Below are 24,158 nucleotides of genomic sequence, written 5' to 3' on the forward strand. Positions count from 1 at the left end.
AAAATTCTTGTAGAACATGATTAAGACACCCTTATTTTCCTGCAGAGAAATCAAATAATTTTCATATCCTTCATCACAAAGCAAGTTTTCTAGAGCTCAGATTACTCTGGAGGATATTTCTTGAACTCTCCATAAATAAATCAATAACCCTAAAAGATACTTGCACTGAGACCAGACACAGCATCCAATCTGGTTGCATTATCTATTCCAAGATTGTTTAAGCTGGGGCGTACATGTTCATAGAACCTTATTAGGCTTTTAAACCATTTAAAAGAAAGTTTACAGAAGCCAGTTTTAGAAAAAGTTTGATAGCCACCTACAAATTTTAGAGGTAGAATGAATTCTTTGGAATGTTCTTTTGGAGTTAATGATTTAAAAAGGAACTGAGGTAATATGGAGGCACTGAGCGTAACAATCCACCAAATGTTCCCATTCCGCCCATCTGGTGTTCAAAGAAATAATCACCAACAGTACACAGACTGACCATCATCAGAGACATCTCAGAGAGTTTTATTCCTGGGAATGAGGAGATTGATCCCAGGAGTGAATACTTAAGGAGAAGCAAACCTTAAATCACAAGCATGCTAAGATTCCAGCCAAAGGAAAATGCCTGGTCCCATGCATAAAAACCACAAAGAGGCACACAGGAGATGCCCTTCTCTCTCCAGCTCAGCAAAATGGAAGCTGAGGACTGCTGATGCCAGAGAGCCACAGAAATGAATTTAATATGCAGAGTACATCCTTCAGAGCAGCCTGTGGCTGGCTAACACGAACTTACTGTTGCCAGGTCTAGTGGTGTCTGACCCTCTTGGTTCTTCATGGTTGGATCTGCTCCATGAGCTAACAGCAGAGCACAGAGCTGTGTCCTTCCTTTTTGTGCAGCTTCATGCAAAGGTGTGAATGCCCACTTATCTGTTGCATTTACACATGTATTATATTTGATCAACAGTGCTGCTATATCCACATGCTGGAAAACACAAGAATATCCCAATCAACATGACACTGGTAAAACATACATTCCTTTTTTATGCTGGAGGCAATGGTGCCTAGAGACCCTTGTGGTTTCTCTTTCCTTAACTCATTCTGCTTCCTGTGTCACAGGAGCAGCACACTTCTCCAGATACCAATTCACACTGCAGCTCCACAGTCATCTGTGTCTGTGCACTAGCAGATCATTCACCAACAGAAGAATTGGGATCAGGCACGGAAGCAGATTTCTGTCAAATCACCCCAAGTACATAGCATGAAGTTTGTGCCAGCTGGAGGACCAGACATGATATTTAACCCTGCATAAAATAATTATTTGAGGACAAATTTGAACTGGTGAATTTACTGGGCTGCAACTCTTGTGACACAGCACCAGAAGCTCTGAAGATCCATGTGTTGTGATACTGAGCCACCCCTGTGTGTATACAGAAGTCTTTGTTGTGCTTTCTTTCTTGCAAGACTTTGAACTCATCTGGGGCATCATAGATCTGTTCTATCTTCACTCATACTTTATGAGAGCTGTAATTGATAAAATGTATTATGAGTGTCACAAGGAACAGCTGTTTTACATGGGTTATAAAAGTAATGAACTTATAACCCCATGCTTCCATCAATATACTGTCCTTGAAGTCTCCCAAGTAAAAATAAGAGAAAACTGACAAATGAAATTTTTGCCTGCCTCTAACCAGTATATGCTTCTTGTGCAAGACAGCAAAGAAAAAAAAGCAGGTAGTCAAAATGAATGGGAATGGGTGGTAGCATGAAACACTGAAATTGTAAGCAGAGGCACAAAGAATTGCCAATGGAATTCCTTCTTCCCCTCAATGGCAATTAAATGACTCTTTGCAGCTCTCATAAAACAGCTTGGTCTTTGAACAAGTGTGGTTTGAAAATACTGCCAAGTTTATTTTTCCTCTCTGCCAAACTTTTAAAGCAATTGCTGTTCCTGTGATTTTTCTGTCACAGAAAGCCCTATTGAGGGACACACAGCATGAAGTACTGGGTGGGAGAACTGAAGAAATTTTGTGAGGAAAAGGCAGAGCTTGTGAATCTTGCCAGCTATGAACTTGTGAAACCATTACTCCTCTCCTCCCTACCTCCCATCACAGAGATCTGAACAGGCTGATGACAGCTCACAGAGAAGTGTGGGATGCCAGGAAAGGTATGAAGCAACTCTTAACTAAATAAGCTGATGGAAAAGCACCAAACACTGCCTTTTTAATGTTTCCTAGAGGAAGCAGGGCAACCAGGTTAGATTGACATTATGATTTTTAGAAATGATAATCCACTAAAACCAATCTGACATTTCTCTATGTCAATAAAAAATGGTTTGGGTTTGTGTAAAATGTGTGTTTTGTTTTCTCATGCCAAAGAAAAGAACACAGTCTTTCCAACAGAATTTATCTCTAGATCTTAGAAACATCTTGGGAATGAATGCTTAAAGGCAGATGCTGATAAACAATATTACTTGGTATTAAGACCCTGTAACATAAAAGAATTCTGTGCTGCTTTCTAATCTTTCATCAGGATTTGGGGCCTTTTGCTCTTTGGGACACTGGGATCCCAGAGTGATGTAAAGAACCAATACAAATGGTGTAGACTGAATTTCATTGATGCTCTTTTTAAAACCAAAGTGAACACTGCACTTTTTATTTCATTTGCTCTCAAACAAAAGCAATCATGGTTCTGTTAGGGTCACCTGTCCCAGATTTTGCTGTACAAGTGCCAGGGCCAGGTAAGTAACAAAGCATATTGTGACCATCAAGCCCAGTACCTCATCAGTTTCAGATCCTCCTCTGACTGTAAGCACAGTGCTAGAAGCTTCTCAAGCACTGTCTCTGTACAACTATTTACGAGAGACTTCTTTCTCACCCAATCCCCATCTAACAACTGCTCATAAGCAATCTATTAGGCATCTGTGCAACTGGGACACAGATGCTTACTCCTATAGGGAGGAAAGAGGGCCTGCCTCATCTGAAATGGCTTGAATCTGTCACTGCACCCCCTGCAGCAGATGGCTTGCCCTGGAGAACAACCACATTACAAACACAGTAGTCCTTCAACTCTAGCAATAGATTCACACCAAACACCAGCAGTAACACACCTCACTTGCCTGTCATCATCTGCACACAACCCCCTGGTATTTTTCTCTTCCTTCCATCTAAGTCCTTCAGACACAACTTGAGGTCTTTTCTGTTTTGAATATCACCCCAAACTGTTCAATCCTGCGCATCTGTTTGCCTGCATAAAAGCTACATTGTAGTGATCTTTCCGAACTGCAGCATTTAACTGCTACAGCACACCTGAATCTGTGTCCTATTTAATGTGTAGGACTGCAGATAGGACTCACAACAGCAACCTAGCCTGACAAATACTTCACCAAAACCTGAACTGTGTTCACAGCAAAACAGCTGCAAAATATCTGGCTTTGGATATGACTTCAAGGAGTCCCTTGCTGTTTTACTCATGGCAAGACTGCCTGCACCTACCCCATAGGATGCTGCATTGTGTAGGGGAATTAATCCTCCTTTGTCTTGGGCATTAACATCAGCACCATGCTCAAGAAGGTATTCAGCTACTTCCAAATTGTTGTAACCAGCTGTAGAAAAAGCACAGGAAAAGAAATTAGGTATTAGGAGAGCTAAACTAAAGAAAAATATTCAACAGAGAAGCTAAGGCAATTTTTCAACTGCAAAAGTTCCTCTTCCCTAGCAATTGTATTACCTCCTGTAATAGATGCCCTAGTTAACGCTTTGTACAGGACAACTCTCTGAAACTCTTCCTATTCCAATCCTGATTTTAGCAAATTACATCAGTAGACCTACCACAAACATGCAAGCCTTGAAAACTTGGCACGTTACCCACCTGCAAGATGCAATGGTGTTGAATTTCTTCCCTGGGTGTCTCTGCAATTGATATTTTCTTGAGTACACAGCTTCTGCACTCGTGCCAGGCACCCCTTCTTGGCAGCATCTAGCAGGGCAGCATCTCCTCGCAGTAAATCCTGGATATCTGTGTCCCCTTCTTTCACCAAATCTAAAGGAGTGTTCCCATCTCGATTCTTTTTTGTTGGATCAGCTCCATGCTGCAAAGAGCAAGTGGAATGTTAGTGTCACAGTCATGCACACAGCAGTGCACGTGTGTCACTACTGTGCCAAATAAAATAGGATTTTGCAGACCTACCATAATGAAGCAATAATTGTACAGATTAGTAGGCACAAGAAAATAAATTCACAAGTCTGAGGCCTAAAAGCATTAGTCTGAAACACAGCTGTGTGAATCTCAATTCCACAGGCAAGAATGGCAGCCCTCCTCAAGAGCTGTCCCTGCTCTACTTGCAACTGAAGTATGTTGAGGAGCATTTCCTGCATGTAGCTATTTCTCACTGCCACAGCAGCGTGAAAAGAAAGCCAGCTGCAAGGGTCTTGCTGCCAGTCCTCCCCTTCTCCTGAAAACTGGCAGGAAGCAAATGGCTGGCAGAGGTATTTCCTGAGCACAACCTTCTGAGCTAGCAAAGCCAGGCTCTGAGTTTTACTAAATGTCACCCTGATATCAAAAGGCACTTGTTTCAGAAGGGAACCAGCAAAATACTCTTCTCTACACTTTCCAATAGACAACAGCACCATCTTAAGCAGTGCACAGATCTTTGGAAGAAGTGAAAAAAATTTTGGTGGACAAGTGGAGTTGGATATCTGCTGGAGTGTATCTGTGCTGGTAAAACATGTAGATCAGGCAGTGATAAGAACACGGTACTGGAGCATCAAGGGATGAGAAGGGGAACACAGAAGTATGCAGAGCATATGGTGTGAGTCACGTCCACATTCAGGTTTGTGGGAGGACAGCTCCTTTCCTATTCACTCTCAGCAGCAGTGGGACAAAACAAAGATAGATAAAGCAGAGGCAGCTGCTGGTGCTAGAGTTCTCTGGCTGACCTCTTCAGAACAGTCAAACACAGTCCCTGCCAGCAAGTCTACCCAGCCATTTCCCACTGGACTGGGAATGGGAGAACAGAGAGAATTAACTGCTTTGTATTTGGAAGCAGTACAACTGTGCTCATGGTGCAAAGGATGAAGAGCAAGGGACAGAAAGGACAGAGTATTGATTACATAGAAGCAGTTTCCACAGCTGTGGTTCTTTTAGGAAGAGAGCATTCTTTGTGAAAAGATTTCTAGACTGCAATAACTTCTCTAAGATATGACCTAAAATCCCTTAATTTAAAACTCATCAAAATTGGAACTATTTAAATAGTTCCAAAATAAATATCTGAACGAAGAGACAGTGTCTTCTGTGACCCCTTCCAAGGCATAGAAATAAATGAAGGTGGTCATTTCAAAGAAAGGTGATTTAAAAAGACACTGTCTCCAAAATGCCTGTTTATTTTTGTTTCCTTCTTCAAGCAGATCAGGAGAGAAGGAGCACAAGTCAGGAGGGGTCAAGCTCAACATCCACAACTCAGCAGAACTGACAACACTGCCAGCTGGCATAAGAGGCACAGCAGGAGAAACACTGAGTAAACTGCAGTGTGACCACATATCCACAGACACCCAGAGACTTTACATCTGTGTCACCTTAAAGGGCATATTTAGCTCTTATCTTGTGAAAGAGTGATTTAAAAAAATAAATTTCAGCACTTTTCTATTTCCTGTTGGACATCCATTCAGGATCCTCTGAAGACAAAATATGGGTAAATTCCCTGTGGAATGACCAGAAAAGGCCAGAGATCTCCAGTATCTATAATGCAACACTGTGCTTGAGAGATTACAGGTGTTCCTATAGCTTGGGCTAACATCTCTGTCAGGGTGTTACTTCCAGGCCACCACCATGCCTACTTCACAGACATCTCTTAATATCCCCTGGTTTCTGCTGTAGATGTGCTTCAAACTATCATTCTTCTCTCTCTGACTGCTTTTTTTGGTAATCAAGTGAAATAATTAATGATATAGGAGGGAAATAGTGGGGCTTTGTAGCAGCAAATGAAAAGCGGCTGGGGTAGACCATGTGTATCTTAAGACATCCATATTCTGACTTTCTCCTATCTTAAATGTTGTGCTTCAGAGGGACATAAGTAGGCAAGGCTGAAAGAGGAAATGTGATTGGCAAAAAATTCGACTCTAGCAGCCCCTTTCATCCTCTCAGGGCAGGATCTGACCTTATGTTAAGAAGTTCCTCAAACTCATGTTTCTCACTGGAAATATCTTTGCATTACCTCATGCTTTTAACAGGTTCTTCCTTTAAGTATAATGAATATTTATGCCACAGTATATTAACATGCATTTCCTCCAGGAGCTTGATAAATTATACATTAACATAACAGTTCTGAATTCCTCTCATACCAAACAGCATTCAGGACCCACCTTCCGCTATTGCTCTGTAACACTCTCTTGCATAAGTATTAACAGAATTTACTTAAATGCAGTAACTATTTCAGAAAGGGATGGATAGGACAAGGTAGGGAGTTGCCATCCTCACATGAATTCAGCTGGTTTTTCCAGTTTCAGAGTCTTGTCCTACTTGGCTAACAGTATTAATACACATGCTGGAAACAGTACTTGTACAGATGATTCTTTTCAAGTCAACAATATTACACAAGAAACCATATGACCATTGCAAGATAAAAATTGATTCAAAGATACAACAAAGAATTCACTGAATGCAATTAACTTTGCATTAATCTTCAGAAAAAATAAATATATATGCATTTAAAGACACATCTGAGATCTCCAGCACATACTTTTAAAAGCAATTTGCAGATTTCATATTTTCCTTTTGCTGCTGCTTCATGTAGAGGAGTGAATTTCCACAGGTCTGCCACGTTGACAGAAGCACCGTGCCTCACTAGGAGTTCAGCCACTTCGTAGTGTCCATAGGAACAGGCATTGTGCAGGGGTACCAAGCCACTAATCAAAGATAAAGCATTAATAGCTAGAAAATAAAGTCCTATATGCAATCAGTAGATAAAACTCTCACCAGACATTATTGTTATCTTTCAGTCTTTCCAGTTTTCATGGTTTTATTTTTCTATTAAAAATCAATTAAAACTTAATTATCCTCCTTCAGTTCTCATCCACAAGACTTTTAAATATTTAGCAAGTCCCAATGTTACAGCTTCCATATGCAACTTCAATGCTGTTAATAACAGACAAAAACTAAATTGCTGAAAGTTGTTCTAAGTTTGGATATTTGAGTATAAATTTCAAGAAAGACATAACACTAATCTGTTTGAAGTGCAGTTATTAGTAAGTACTGCACATCTGATAGATACAGAAAGATATCCAAACACTTCTTCCAGGGTAAGCCTGAAAATTCAGTATTGGAAATTTATTATCCCCCACCCTGAATTAATATATGGAGTAAAAGAGTGAACATAACCATGCTGCTGCACTGCTGCATAACTAATGCAAAAAAAAAAAGTAAATGTTTTATATAATTTAACTGAATATTAACTGTAAAAATAATTAACTTAATAATAAAAGCTAACATAATTAGAAAAACACCCAGAGATAACCCTGGTATTTATCTCATTTTATTCAAAACTAATTTTAGATCACCTAAAACAAGTTAAAGGCTGCTTTTAAGCAAAACAAAGTCTCCAAAATGGGCAAAAAGGGGAAGAGGAGCATCACGTGCCAGGTTATGTACTTGATATTGGCTTTTCCAGAAAGCAAAGTATGCTGTAATGGTCTATAAACCTCCCTAGGGCACAGGAACAATGCTCAACAGGGAGGAAAGAGAAAAATTTTCAAGATAAAAACACCATGGTCACTGAAATCTGAATCAAAATGAATATATAAGGGATATAAGTCTCACACCAATAGAGAACAGCAGAACATATCAAGGAATGAAATGTACCCTTTATCTTTGGCATGCACATCTGCTCCATGGTGCAGGAGATACTCCACCACTGACACCCGGTTATATCCTGCAGCAAAGTGCAGTGGTGTTGAATGACGGCCTTCCAGATCTCTGCAATTCACATTCTGAGGGCTGCAAAGTTGCTGGGGAGACAAAAAAACCACAAAATCTAGTACAGAACTAAAACTAACAAATAAAGAACTCCCCAAAACCAAACAGCAGCAACAAAACATGAAACAAACACAAAAGCAAATAACTAAACTGCCACCTCCAAAGACCCCAACACAAAATCTGATCTATTTATATTACACAAATCTTTTCAAGTATCAGAAAATTTCTTTCCACTTATGCAAAGTTTGAAAAATAGCAGTTCTAAATTTACAGCTGAATGTACTTCTATAATAAATAAGACTTAAATGATGGAAGCACTGTGAAGATGTTCCTAATGTATAAGAAAGGGTGAACCTCTAGATCACTAAGTACCAGGTTCAAGGCCATGTAACTTTCTCCAGATATATCACCATTTCTGGTCTATAATGCCTTCAGAAAACCAGAAATACTAAGCTTGGCAGTCAAAGGAGCTGCTGGTACACAAAATTGCTGCTATTTGAATATTAATGTATATCATGCTGAAGTTCAAGGTGGGAAAGTATGCACAAGAGTCCATTTGCAGGCTGTTTTGTCCACAGACCAAGCATCAAAAACAAGATCAAATCTTCCTGTGATGGTGGGATTCCATGGCCTGACCCACTCCTTAAGATTAAGGATGGTTTAAAATATTGAGTCAATACCTGTTAATAGTATTTGCTTGCCATCTGACTGAATCATGCACCTGAGGGCTTGTTTCTACTCAGCTGTGATTCTGAGAATCACAGAGTCTGCTTCAAAGAATTATGGCTACATCTGAGTCCATCAAAGACATGAATGTGGGAAGGACTGGCAGAACAAACAAGCAGAAACCCAAGAAAAACACACCTCAGTACATCTTAATGTACTACTTCCTACAAGAAAAAAAAAAGAAATATCCATGATTTCCCATTTTTTATGATTTACCATCCATTGGGCACTGTTTCCACAAGCCTTGCACAGCAATGCCAAGTAGAAAATTCCCATGAACTGTGCAAACCTACCTTCACAGTTTCCAAGTCTCCAGCTTTGGATGCTTCTAACAACCGATAATCCACGTCGGATGTGCGCACCGGTGTACTTTCTACACGGGGAAAAGATGCTTTAAGATTACTTAGGATACATAAGTGGTATTAACTTGTGCTCAACATATTTTCCACAGCTGGGGGGTGAAGTTGGTCTGTTGTTACTTTTGAAAATGCAGCTGGGGTTGTGGTGTTCAAGTTCATATTCCAACATGTCTGAATAAGGAGCTTTAGTTTTAGAGCAAATCAGTCAGATTTTGACTCTAAAGCTGACATGATTCTGCCAAAATTCTTCTCTCTCAATCCACATACATACATTCACGTACACATTTTAACAGATAACACTATCCAGGTAACCAGCTACATCTCAGGAGTGGGTACACTTCGAAACAGTCCTTTGCACTGCTGTAAAATGCTTTTTCCTTGTTTTGTCCTGTTTTAAGGCAATATTGTTGAAAACACTGGAGGAAATGGAGTTTCTAGCTGCATGTCTTCTCATCTATCTGGCTATCTGCCTTTGTTTGACTAACTGCACATCTCACTGTAAGGTGAGTTACTTGCTCTTTACTCGCTATTGATGCAATTATTTTTCTCTGTACTTGCAAAAATTCAGATGTTACGTGGGTAAGAGGATGCAAACCCTTAAGCACTTATATGTAAAATAGTGCCACCCTTTTCAAACATCTATTCATCATTTCAATAGAAGATATAGACAAATTGTTACCTAAGCACTATCTAGAGCACTTGCACAATAAAATCTTTCTCTACTAGACAAGCAAGAGATTTGAGGTAAAAGTTCAAACTGTTTAGCAACTATCAGTGTTTTTCTGCCAGTTACACTCTGCTTGTGCCTGCTGAAGTAGGGAGTACCTAAAAGGTTGGCTGATGCAGGGAAAAAGGTTTCTTACATGCTCAGCAATATTCCAGTTGCCTTGGAACTTGCTACCAAAAAAATCCCAAAACTCCCTACATGTGCTTTCCTACAACCTTCTTGTGCAGCCAACATATCCTAGATCTACAAGATGGTTATCTTCTTCTCCATTTGCACAAAATCACTGAACTGAGCAGAGCTATTTACTTATTTTCTGAGAAGTGTCACACAGTACATACTGTAGTTGTGTGCACGTGATGGCAGAGGGGAGAGATGAGAAAACTACTTCAAGTCTCATGCTCTGAGAAAGAAACAAGATCCAAAGCTGTAAAGGGAGAAGCTGAAGTTCAAATACACAAGCCTTTACTTTTACCCACCACTTAAGATCTGTTGCACTGCTTCATTTCCCATCTGTGCTGCTGTGAAGCCTTGCAAAGAGATGATGGAGGGATCAGAGCCGTAACTCAGCAACAACCGGCAGGTTTGCAAGTGCCCTGCTAAGGCAGCCCTGTGCAATGCTGTCTGACCAAGTGTGTCCAGTGCATTCATCTGAAAAAGCAGCAGCAATATAAAATAAAACACTCTTGTAATTAAAAGACTACACCTGTCCTTAGTAAGAAGAGCAGTAAGAAGAATTTTTCGGCATACAAATTTACCTATCAATTCTTCTGCTCTGCAATTCAACAAAACCAAATGACAAAAAAGGCAAACTCTCCAAAGGAAAAATAATTTACCACAGATGTTTTCCTGTCTTTTAACAACACAGGTTATTTATTTGCATGGCTAACAAACAATATAGGATCCCCAGAACCATACTTTAAATAGTGATCAAGCTTTTGTGAATTTTGATGAAGACCAATCTCATGCAAGAAAAGAAACACTATTACAGTACGAGAAAGAGGTAACTTGACAAATTGTTACCAAACAATTTAAGGATCTTACAGCTTTAAGGAAATTTCCATCCGTCATTGTCAGAAGAAGAATAACTCAACATGACCCAGTACCAAGAACTAATGTAAAATAAAGATGTCAAATTAAGAATTCTATGAAGGGGGGGTGGGGGGGAAAGTTGGATACAAACATTTCACTTTTTGTGCCTTTACATCAATGTTAAGTATAACTGAATATAATTCTTCTCAATACAAGGCTGTATAAACAGGAAAAATGGAGTATAATTTTCAAAGAGTATGATATAATGGAAACACATCCATCTGTCAAGATCTAACAGTGCAGCTAAATAACTAGAAGCATCTCTCCCAGTGCGCTATCAAAAAAAGGAAGAGAATAATAGAGAGCTTTAAAAAGCGGAAAAACACTCCCATGAAAATAACCTTTCAAGAAGATACTCTGTATCTAGCAGCGATTCATGACAAATTTAAATGCAAATGCCCAGCAGCTTTTTTACCACTTTATGAAATACAGAACTACTCTGTAGTCTCTGCAAGCAACTCAGAACCTGTTATCTGTTTCCAAGCCTACAGATTGCAGGCTGTGAACTGCATGCATAATAAACTTTGTTACTGTGTAAAATTCACCTTTTTACCGTCTCAAAATCTTTGTGGTGACAGCAAACAAAGGTTTTGCTTGTTATTTCTCACCTAAAATGCAGTATACAAACCCTGCTAGCCTCCATGAAACCAGTGAAAAAGTATTTTGGTTAAGACACTTATTTTATAACTAAACAAAATTTAACTAAAACTAAATTAAATTAACTATGCAAAGATCTACTACAAGATAGGGTAAAAAAGTAAAATACCTGCAATACTGCAATATCAAGTCACAAAAAAGAACAAAGAACAACCAAATAAATGAAGGAAAGTGTAATTTGATATTGTCTGAAATCATTTTACAGACTGACAGAGTAGGAATTTCTCAGATCACAAACCTCTCTTGCAGCAAGATGGACAGGAGAACAGGTCTGCTTTCTTCTAACTGCACCCAGTTCATGCCACTCTAATAGGATTGCCCTAAAAGTTTTGTTTCAAATAAAAACCCTACTGCTATCATACATGTTAACTAGATGCTGAATGTCCCAAATCCATCATTTCGTCCATATGATAATCCTCATCTGTTTCAGGATACCAGATACCTTTCACCACTAATAAGGGCACAGAGGTAAGCAGAACTCTGGGGCTACACACATTTAGTAATGGTAAAAGCAGAATGAAATGAAATTTGTGGATTCTCAAAGTAGCTGATAATGCTCCATTCATCCAAAAAAGAAAATCGTAAGTTCTTTATTACTGACTTCCTGTGTTAAACAGGCCTGTACTGAACAAAGTGTAGAAGCAATAGCAGCAAGGCATTCACTGGGCACAATTTGATACTATGTCCCTGGAAAAAATGTTAATATTCATTTGAAAAGAACACTGTCAGAGTCATCAGAGCCATTATCTCATATGTCTTTTCCAGGTCTCCTTTCACCTCTAAACCATTATCTTTGCCAAGAATCAATTCTTCTGGCAGAAGAACATCAGTCATTTGAAGAAATACCTGCTTCCTTCTGAGAAAAAAAGAGCTGCAGTTGACAGACAGATGCATGCACCAAATGCAGCTGCTCTTTACCTCAGGAGCAGAGTTAGGCTTTGCAAGACAATTTCACTGGGAATACGTTTATTTTGGGGCAGATCTTTGCTCAGCAATAATGCACCACTTCTCTAAAACCAACCAAAGAATATACTCCAATAAGACTTAAAGCAAGAGGACTTACTTCCAAATGAAAATTTACTTAAGCACAACGAAATACAAAATTGAGAATAAAGTCTCAAAAATCAGACCTGGTAAGACATATGCCTTGGTTAAACAATCTTCAATACCAGGTCCAAAATCATGTGCCATTTCAAATTCAAAGTCTAAACTCTGTTTGACAAAATGTGAAATATGCAAGATATACTGCTTTAACTGTGCCCTGAGTAGCCAGATTGTTCCAGCTGCACTTATTAAAAAAAAGATAAATATAAATTTGGTCACCTTTATAAGCAGTCTGAATTAGAAGGCTGTATCTCTGAATTATCTTAGAGACAGGTTTTCTGCAAGGAGTTAAAAATATAGGTTTAACAGCTTTACTCCACAGTGCACTGGCTCTGGATGCAATTTCACCTTTCAGCATGGAAGCAGTCATTCCACTGCTCAAAATCAATGTAAAAGCAGAATACAGTTATCAATTGAAAAGAGTTTTTAAATAAGTGGTTTCAGAGAAAGATACAGTCCTATTCAGTATTACCAAATGCAGACTTCCTTCTGTTCTTTCCTCTCCTTCCCCTGATTTCCCTTTCCCCATCCTGAACAGACACATATGGAAATGGAAATGGTCACATATCATCGGACACTACTGAGATTTGCCCTTCCCTCACTGCTGCTCTCTTGGAGCAGTGTACACAGTCATGGCAATACTCCCTTGGCTGCCAGGCACTTGTGGCAGCTCAACAGCTCAGATCTGTTGAGGAAACATTTTTTGCAATACTTCATATCAATTTTTTATCAAAATCAAATGCCCTAAATATCCCTCCTGCTCCTTGACACTACAAACAGCAGCACAAAAAGCAACAGCTTCCAAGAACTGTGATTTTCTCTGTAAAATCTTTCTAAAAGATGTACATTCTAAAAATCCCATGTGAAACTTGTGCTCTGCCAGCAGTTCCACACCACAGTATCCTTCCCTGCAATGCAAGTGCTCTAACTGCTCTCCTCCTGCAGTAATTCTGAAGACAAGCTTGCAGTATGTCTCGTGTCTTGTTGTCTGTCCTGGGGTGACTTTATGATGTTTGCATCCCCATTTGTTTGTTTAGCCCAGAAATAAGTTTTGCACCTTTAAGACTGGTTTCAAGGGCAGAAGGGGGAGAGAGAAGAAGCGCAGAGGTCTCCTCCAAAATTTGCTCTAAACCAGGACATTGTCCAACAATAAACATAGGAGTGAAGCAGCACTGATGACAATTTCAAGCTCAATCAGCAGAAAAAAAGCAGGAAAAAATAGTCAGTTTCACTCTGAAAACTCCTATAGGATCCAGTCAATGTTCCACAATTATCTCTTCTTCATAAAAGCTTAAGGTCAGGATGTTTGGATGTCTAAGCAGTGGAAAAATTGAACCATTCAATCACAAAAGACCACACAGGTCTTTATGTTGTTAACCATAGTAGTCTAGAATCTGCTACATTTCTGAAAGGCAATTTAATTTTTCAATTCTTACTGTTCCCTGAGAAAATCATACCTCTCCCTGAAATGTTGGAAGTAAATGTGTTACACAACAAGGTTATTCAAAAACACTTCAGTTTATTGTGTGGGTCTAGATAGATGGTGAACATTTGCAAATCCATGATCATGAAAGGCTGGCAACATGCTACTCCAATGCACAGAAATAACTGCATTATGCAAAGATGCATAAAGCAAGATCTTCCCAGCAGAGCAGAATAAATTAACTTCTGCTACCATCATGAACAGGGACACTATCTCTCTGGCATGACCTTAAAAGGCTCATTTTGTCCTGCAGAAGAAAGGCATATCATAATTAAAGAGCATTCATCATCATCTCTGCACTTGCCCAAAGATACCAGTGAACTCGCATGCTTGCAGGTCTTTCTTTCCAACAATCCTTCCAGTTCAGAAAATATTCTAATCCTTTACTTCTGCACTGCTAGAAAGTTGAGTGTTTTTCTGAACACATTAATTTGCCATGTGTCTATAAATTTGGACAACAACTTAGTCATATGAAATATTCAGCTATCTAGAAATCAAACAACAGGATGAAATGCACTTTTCACTAGTTCACCCCTTTCAAATTATTTTTTAAATTAAAAATTTTGATAATCTTCAAAGATAAAATCATGGCATTTGAAGATTTGAATAAGGGTCTAATAAGGATTGTTTATGTTTGAGGATTCTTTGAAGATGTTCTGCTTTTATTTTTCATATGGGTACTTTGAGAATATTCCACATCAAAAAAGTGGTGTGAAATGCTGTCTCACACAAACAGGGCAGGCAAACAGGTAAAAACTGGCATTTAAAACCACAAATATTTATGATCAACATTCTTGAAGAAAATTCTAAGATATCCCAAGGTTTCGCACCTGTTCTTTAAATTGACAGTCAACTTCTGCAAACTCAAGTACCAAGCTAATGCAAACATCTTTCATGGAATGTGCGTTGATTAGACACAACATGCTGATGTGCAACTAATGTGCATAAGGATTACTTCACAGTTCACATTAGGAACCTAGTCTGTCCTGTCAGTAAGGGCCACCAAGACACACCAAAATAGGCAATTCAGGGTTAATTGCTTGCCAGTAGGCAAATTCTTGCCAATACAAATCCCAGAATATCCTGAGTTGGAAGGGAACCATCAGGATCATCGATGGGTCCTGTCTGCACAGGACACCTGAAGAGTCACACCATGTTCCTGACAGCATTGTCCAAACACTTATTGAATTCTGTCAACCTTGGTGCTGCGATCACTTCTCTGGGGAGCCTGTTCCAGTGCCCAACCACCCTCTGGGTCAAGAACATTTTCCTGATATCCAACCTAAACCTCCCCTGACACAACTTCATGCTGTTCCCTCAGGTTCTGTCACTGGTCACCAGAGTGAAGAGATCGATGTTCTCAGATGTTCTTTCTGTAAAATAAGTCTCAATCAAGCACGTTATTCAAGCAGTCCTTCACTGTTTATTATCATCTAACATACTTCAAACAGCAAATTTACACAGTGATAACATTATGGATAATTAAATCCAGCTCCAAGACCACAAACCATCCCCGGTCCATCCCAAATTCCCCAAAGCAGCTTTTATCATGCTTTAGCCCTTTCCATAGAACAAAAAAAGGCTACACATACATACTCCACTGTGTGTGAACTCACTTTTGCTGTCTGACACACCTGCTCCTCATGAAAACAGAAGAATTTCCTATAAAATGCTAAAACAATCCCAAATTATTTTCTATCTAAAGACCTTTATATGACTTTGTCTCCTAGATCTATTATTGCTGGTAATTTTGTGGATCAGTTGTCTGCCTTTTGTCACAGTATTTCAGAAGAACAAAGTTCTTCTTTCTTTGAATTACACATCTTTTTCAAATTGTTACTCTCTCAGTAATCAGTAGTGGTTTCCAGAAGGGGGATTGAAGCTGGCTTTAACAGTACCTCTCCTTTGACAGAAGAAATGGCTGCAAAGTGAAAAAGCACTACACGGTAGATATCATCATACACACTTCAGTAAGCATTTTGTAAGCGATCACAGTGGAAATTTTTATTTTATTTTATATTGAAAAAATAGAGTTTAATGGAAAAACTGAGTATTTTGAAAAGGGGAAGCTGCATGGTGGCTGGTTGTGGGATAATTTTGCTTCACTATTTACATTAATGACTATGGCACAGGAAAATTGTGCTGAAGGGCACAAATATAAAATATTAGCAAAACCAAGATTCTCTGTGCACTGTAAGATTACAGGAAGGATCTGAGTACTACTGTCTCATGCCTATTAAAAAGGCAAATATGATCCCAGTATGCATGAGTCAGGCACTTACAAAAGAGGTACAAAAGTGCCATCATGGAACGCAGTGGTGGAATGAATTCTATTCTTGCTGCCTGAACTCCAAGATTTCCTCTGGTGTTAGTAAAGAGAAGGACTTATAAGGATGAATAGGAAAGGCAACATTCCCTTACGAGGGAGGGAAGATTAGGTGTTCGAGGCTTTTAGCCTACCAAAACAAAGGCTAAGAAGAATCAGCTTGTTCAGTGCAAATACCTCACTGAAGGAAGCATCAAATAAGAAGAGAGGTATTTAAAAATCAGGAGGGTGCAGTTCAAAGAACAAATGGATCTTCACTGGGAGGCTGCTATGACAGGGAGACTAGATTCACCAGCTCATGAGAACCCTCTCTTGTAAAAAATACAACCAGACATGATCTAAGAGCTTAATATATCTGATTACTTCTTATGAGGTACCCAAAATTCAAGACACAAAAAGAGAAAACATAAAGGAAAAACTTCCAAACAAGAGAAGAAAAACATCAAAACCCGCACCATGCTTCAGGAACAAAAGCTGCCATGTCACAACAGTCAGAAACAAAAGAAATCCCAGTGTCAAGAGTATCTCATGAACCAAATGCATACAACAGTGCTCTGACCTCAAAGCATCAGCAAGAGGTCAAATAATAATATACAAGCAAGACAAACATTTTAGAGTGATTAAATACGCCTAGTTAACTAACTAATATTCTTGAGCATATCCCATCTGGGAACTTCAAAGTGCCTCATAAAGCCTTAATGATTTACCTCTCATTGAAAATTATGGGTGCGTTATTTACTGTTTTACAGCTAAGAAACTTTGGACACTGATCCACTGCACTACGGAAATATGCACTTAATATTAACTTTGATTAGTCTCCTGCCATGCACTTAAGTGCTTTGCTAGACCATAAATGTGAATGGCCTATGCTCAGAATAACATAGGATATGGGATATGAATGAAGAAGGAGGTTTAATGACCACTATCTACCTCTAGTTGCATGCTGTTAATGGAATAAAAGACAGAACACACCACTCAGCATCACTCTGTAGATAACTGTGCACCACTCAGCACCATTAATCAGTCCACACGTGACTCATGGATCACAATTTAGGAACCTCAGCTTCAGGAGATAAAAGAATGACAAGCTATGATCAGAATGTGCTACTGAGAAAACAAAATGGGACCACTCTAGTAAGGATGCCATCTTCATGCTTACTCCTAAACCTGACCACAACTGAGACAGATTTTCAAGGGAGCACTAATTTAAATAAGGAGAGTACAGTGGCAGCACACAGAAGCTCCTTGGATTTCAAAGTAGGTGGTACTTTGGTATCAGTACATCTAAAACTCCAGCATGTCCAGTTCAGTGCCTACCCAAATACCATCAGTACTGAATTACTGTGCAAAAGCAGATCCATAAAAGTCATGAGATATCTATTCCTATGGCAAAATGATTTTTTTTACTTTCAGTGCATAGATATGCTACTAAGAGTGAATTTGGGAAAATAGTAACCAACAGTTTTAATGATTATAATCAAGAACTTTGGTCTTGCTTTCCCCCTTAAGCCAAACTTAATAGTCACCAGTGCATTAGGACTCTCAAACATGATCAACTCCACTGTGGTATTGCTGTTAAGCTATTTTATGATCTATTAAAGTACTATGGAAGTGAATAAAAAATCTGGTAGTGAGCTCTCATACAGGCTTATAAATTAAAATTCATAGTTTCAAAATAAAAACACTTGACTGCGTATACAGCTACATTGCTCATACCTCTCATCACAGCAAGAGTGACACTTGATCACCATTACAGGCAATAACATAATACAACAGATAAAAATTGGTAACAATGAGTTCTTCACTTCTAGCTTGCTGAATGGAGAGGAAGACTTAAAAAGAGTAATCTGAGTCCCATTCAAAGCAAAAACACAGAGATCTTTTATATTTTAGCCAATGCAAAGTAAGTATCCATCAAGAAGAGTTTCTGAAAAAATTAAGTAGAGATGTATATCATTCCTATGAATATTAAGTTTGCTGCAAGAACTTGAAGAAAGATCATTCCAAAACACTTCAGAAAGATGGTTAAACCATGTTCTAAATAAAGTTAAGTTATACCTTTCTCTGTCTTTAATAACTTGCTGAACAATGTGGTCACAAGCACACAAATTACTTAGGTCACCACCTATCAACAGCTAAAGGGCACAGCAAAACAATCTGACCCTGAGAATAAAAGCAAGCAAGAGCTAAGGAATACTCAGCATTAGGATACTAAACTCAGTGTCAGTACCCTCAGCCATGAGATATTTTCAAGCCAACAAGATAAAGCAATGTGAGGCACCTAGATAATAGTATTTATTAGAAATTATATCAAGATACATTAAAAATTAGTATTTTAAAATACTAAAAACCTTTATTTGGTTACTTGGAGAGAAGTACTTTTCAAATGGGATTCCTGAGGATCCTGTACTTATTCAGATAAAGCACACTTCAAGGTTAACACAAGAAGCACAAGGTATACAGAATAAAAAGCAGCAACTGTCAAAAAACACTTATGTGGTATATAATCAACACAACCCTTCTTCTTGCCCTTTGTCTTAAATAAAATACATGCAAGTATATTTACCTTTGCTCCATGTTTATGCAGAACTTCCATGACATCATTATGAGCTTTTTCAGCTGCAACATGTAAAGGCGTCATGAAACTAGGGGGGGAAAAAGTGATGTATTAGTTTTTTACATTTCTAGTACGACAGAGGCCTTTGGAAAACTCAAACATTTCAGAAACCTACTCTTTGTTTTTCTCATTGACATTTGCTCCTTTCCTGAGCAACAGTTCTGTAACTTGTTTCCTCTTCGGATGCACGGCAGCAACAGCACAGTGCTGCAAAAAAAGTAAACACAAAGCATATTTCAAATACAGAGACAATAAAGAACTTTAAAGATATATTACTTCATCCCTTAATTATTCTGCTAAAACAGACTACAAAATTTACAAATAGAATTCATCATACTGAACAAAACACAGGTTAGTGATCAATGCTAAATTATTCTACTCAGAAAAACAATTTTAATTTTAAAGCTATTTTTCACTTATGAATAAAGCAGTATGATACCAACTACATTAACCAGCTATCAGGACAAAACTGACACATAATGAACAAAGGAGGAAAAGACAAAGAGTTTGAAACAGCCTAACTTTTTACAGAGAGTCTCCAAAGGGGTCTGTAAGGATTCTGCTGCAGTTGTCAAATTGCAGGATTTGAATGTTGCTTTGGTTCTTCCTCTGTTCCAATGTGTACTGACCTTGTTAATGGCCATTTGTGTCATGCACCCAACTACAGACTATGTAATAAGCAAACAGGCAATACATTTCTCTTAGAGTATCTTTCTTCCCATGCTATGAGAAAGATACAGCCTTCAACACAGGGTTTCCCAATGCCCATGCCTGCCCTTGTGGGACCACACAGCCCTTTGCTAGGCGTAACTATTGTCCTAAATGTGGCTGGCATCTGTTGGCCTCTCAACAGTGGCCCTATCAATGTATTCCTGAAGCCTGGAATTACCAGCATCATTCCAGGTGATATTAAACACCCAGCTTTAAAATCAAGTCCAGAAATGCTTATTTCAAATTTAGACATCTCAAGATAGCAGACTATGAGAAACAGGAGAAACATTTGGATTTTTCTGTTTATATCTTTACCCACATTTTAAACTAGTAGCCCATAAAAGGCAGAAAGTCTCCTGGAAGAGTTCTCTAACTTTCCAACAGTAAAATGATAATGTTTACAATTAGACAGATCCCAAACCCAATGCTAATAGGTAGCACTAGTACCAATAATCATCTTTTGTCCAGTTTCAGCCTTCGTTATGAAGTAACTTTCACTCAAGCTTCCACACTGTTGTTAATCAGCAGGGCACATCCAAATTTTGCAAAGGCAAAGTTTGTAAATAAACATTAAGATCAACTTTTGCTGTGAAGTGAGGCAGCATTTTTAAGGTTTTGCAGATAATATTCTGTCTCTATTTCCTGCCTATACGGTAAGTACTAAAACACACAAATGCTGAAATATTGCCAAATCTCAAAGCAACACTAAAACTTACATCAGGTGCTTGCTGTGGCCTTTTGGCTAATACAGCAGAGATGCCAGTGGCCCACGGAAAACATTATCATGCTTAGGGCAGAAATAGCTCAGTTAGGTTACACATAACCTCATCTGATCCTGGAAGCTAAGTCCTTTCATTTGGACAGCTCATGTATAGCAGCCAAAAACTGAAAAATCGCAGTCAAGCACTTAATGAACACTGAACCAAATACATCAATAGACCTAAAATATTCCATTTGGTCCAGCTGTCTCTGCAGAATCAGCAGGCAGAAAAGAGCAAAGAACATTAGAGGACTATGAAGTGATCATTACACAGCTAAAGAGATGCCACATAGCAGCAGCTGATACACTCAGAAAGAAAAGAATAACATCATCCCAAAATTCATACTGCCTTCATATTCAGCCTATAAACCTCTCCTCCCCTCTTGATTCTAACTTCAAGCAAGGATGCTGAGTCCTCGACAGAGGAAACAGAGCATATGGATGCTTGGTACCCAACACACAATGTTCTGATCACAATCGCAATGTTTCCAAACTAAATATGCAGTTGCATGCCTGCAGCTGAGACCTGCCACTGGGAAGAAAATGTTCCATTGGAATAAAATATCATAACTATAGTGGTTTTAACAATACCATCAGTCTCAGCTTCAAAGTTCTCGCTACATCTGGGATACTGGCTGTGTTCTTTGCTTCCATTGCTTCTTTAAACAATTAAATAAGAGCAGGATAATGCCAGGAAAGTCTCAAAAGAACCTTGTTTCTACAGCTAATGTGGTATTGTCAGTACTATTCCAAACTTGTAAGACCCTGTAATATACACCTGTTTTCACCACAATTTTATGTATCCTGAGAAGAAAATTTGTAATCCAAGTTCGCTCACATAAAACATGAAGGAAACCACTGGGCTACAGAAATAAAATTTAACCCCATAAAAAACCACAGCAGCAGTCCAACAAAAAAAGAGATTTATAGGGAAAAATGCAAGAGAAGTGAAAAATGAAAAAGTGAAGAGTGGCTGGAGAGCTTCTGTAATCTACCAGAAGAGAGGAAAAAAGTGATAAAATAAATTATATTATGTTTTTTCTATAGTGGTGATTTTATTTAAGCATAGAAAGTGTTCAATGCCAAATTCCCTATCTCAGATGATGAATGTATTTTCATAGCGTAGAAATAAAACTCCTTGACTCCAGGCTACCAGCACATTTATCATGAAGCAAATGGATTGACTGTATAATCTCACCAGTGCAGTCTCATGCGACTGTGGCTGCTTAAAATTAATGATCTCCAAAGCAAGTGTCTTCTTCACTTTGGCTAGGTCTGCCTCTCTGGCTGCTTGCAGTAGAGAGTGTCCTTTGAATTCATCTGTTAGAGGAAAAAGACACATTTAATATTCAGCAAAATGTCACATTTATAGATGTTATTGCAGAAAGACAGCCATACTCAGTTAAGAGGAAAGAGGAGTGCTTCTGTATGTCTTTGGTGCCACCTGACCTGGGACACAGAACATGAAAGAAGCTTTGCTGAAACCAAAGGGATATGCTAAAGGATAGGGGAAGCTATGCCTTGAGTTAAATCCTTATAGCTTTTCTCCCTTTTATCCTCCACCCACCTGACATTAAATGCATATGTGACCTCTACATCACCCATGTCTCTGTTCAAATTAGCACAATACCATGAGCTATTCTTAAGAAAATAAAGAATTACAGTTGTTTTTCAAAAACTGTATTTATTTACATGACCAAGAATTCACTGTAAAGCTTAAGTATATATAACTTCTATAAAATTATAAAAAGCAACAGTAACAACAAAACCAACAATAATATATATATAAAATACTAAACTCTTGGTGTTAAAGAAAGCTAACTAGCTGAGCATTTGAAGCCAGTCTGCTCCCAAGATTAAACAAGTTTTGACAGCATGTCTATCTTTGCAAGTACAGATCACTAATTTTGCTATTTCCAAATCTTGTTTAGTTCAGCAACTAGTTCATTTGAGTTTTAAATAACTTTGAAATTGAAAAGAAGTGTTTCTCTCAAAAATGTTCAGACAAAAGGCAGGTTATCAAAAATTACATCTGACTCTGCGAACTAGAAAAAAATACCTCATTTTCAGTAAAAATATAAATATTTTTGTTTCATAAGCAACCTGGAAATCTGAAGTTTTTTAATAAATGGCTTTCTTCTCCCACTTTGTTTTAATGTCTGGTTTAAATTTCTTTGTAAGCAAAGCACTACTCAAAGCACAAGTGCAAATAAATTTTGAAATAACAAGTGTAATGTAACTTTATTCCCAAAGTATAAGACAAAACAACTCAAGAACATAAAAACATGGTTTTTTGAGATGCAAATACAAGCTCTCCCATCAAGATACTGTCAAGTTTGACGTAATGCTCACATACGTTTACAAATTTCAGTGGATATTAATGGACATGTATCTTCCTTCATTGCTCTTGAGGATTCTAAACAGAAATAAACCGAAGTTTAAACTGATTTTATTTTGCTTGTTAATTTAAATAAATGCTAAATTAATCCTCCTCAGGGTCAGAAGCTATAGCCCAGGACTCAGAGTAGAGAAGTACTTAAAGATACTAATGCCCTCCTCTTTTCTTCTAGACCAAAGCTTTCTGTTGCACATGATCTCACCATTGTCCCCTGAAAATAATAGTGACTAGACTAAAACCTGACTAGCTGTGATTGTGAGTAGTGCAGGATCACATTATTAATGTCTAGGGGCTTCTGCTATACCGGAAAGGTGAGAGACAAAACCAAAAACTTATTTATAATTGAGATTCTAATGCTCAAGAAGTTTTCTGTAACTTCATAATGCTCTGTTTCCATATCTGTCTCATTTAATTATCTTTTACATTTTCTAAGAGTCAGGAAACAAATCCCCCGAAGAGCAAAAGCAAAGGCATACAAATTAAAATTAGAGATGAAATATTGGTTTGTAAACAGCGTAAGGATTGTTACAAAAGAAGGTGATGGAATTTCCATCTCTACGGTTGCATACCAAAGCTACCTACCTTCTGTAAGTTTCTAAATGCAATACAGACCCTCAATATAGATGACCCTGCATGACTGAACTGGACTTTAAACATTAAAAAAAACCCCAAACTCACTGATTCAGCAGTGCCTTAATAATTCTAAACTTCAGAAAACCAGGCAATACAACAGACGATGTATCAGAGGTACCTGTGCGCTTCAAAGCACACAGCACAGCTGCAGCTACTCTGCTGCCTTGCATCCCCTTCTGAAGCTCGAGGAAGGTGGCCTGGAAGGAAAGCATCCCTCTGCCCCCACCACCCAGTGCTGTCAGTGTGGAAGCACTTACAGGTGAGCCTCTCCCTGAGCTCAGGCGTCGGAGCCATGTCCACGGCGCTCTTGCCGTGGCAGTTGACCAGGGTGGGGTCGGCGCCGTGGCTCAGCAGCAGCGAGCAGACCTCCACGCGGTTCTTGGAAGCGGCCTCGTGCAACGGGGTGAACTGCCACAGGTCCATGGCATTCACACAGGCACCGTGCTAGCACAGCAAAAACAGCCTTGCTTTACGAACAGATCAGCTTCAACAACTAAAAAGCTTACAGATTTACATTTTATTATAAAAATTGGTTCAAATCACTCGTGTATGAACACACACACACAAAATTTAATTAAAAATACCAGCATACACAAACATACCATTGAATCTGTGAAA

At 38.6% G+C, this 24,158-nt stretch overlaps 1 protein-coding gene across 1 annotated transcript in view; it reads right to left on the minus strand.

Moving 5' to 3' along the window:
- The window catches only part of TNKS (tankyrase), a 127,693-nt gene that overhangs the window by 16,163 nt on the left and 87,372 nt on the right, over positions 1-24,158 (minus strand). Inside the window, exons 8-18 of the mRNA XM_063156565.1 lie at positions 23,798-23,984; positions 21,708-21,829; positions 19,154-19,245; positions 18,988-19,066; positions 10,239-10,410; positions 8,970-9,049; positions 7,837-7,982; positions 6,719-6,884; positions 3,853-4,072; positions 3,477-3,586; positions 779-967 (exon numbers count right to left, since the gene is read on the minus strand). Of these exons, the coding sequence (XP_063012635.1) occupies positions 779-967; positions 3,477-3,586; positions 3,853-4,072; positions 6,719-6,884; positions 7,837-7,982; positions 8,970-9,049; positions 10,239-10,410; positions 18,988-19,066; positions 19,154-19,245; positions 21,708-21,829; positions 23,798-23,984 (1,563 nt within the window). The remainder of the gene's footprint in view (positions 1-778; positions 968-3,476; positions 3,587-3,852; positions 4,073-6,718; positions 6,885-7,836; positions 7,983-8,969; positions 9,050-10,238; positions 10,411-18,987; positions 19,067-19,153; positions 19,246-21,707; positions 21,830-23,797; positions 23,985-24,158) is intronic.

This window comes from Melospiza melodia, chromosome 5 (assembly GCF_035770615.1).
Source record: "Melospiza melodia melodia isolate bMelMel2 chromosome 5, bMelMel2.pri, whole genome shotgun sequence".
In the NCBI taxonomy this organism is placed as follows: Eukaryota; Metazoa; Chordata; class Aves; order Passeriformes; family Passerellidae; genus Melospiza; species Melospiza melodia.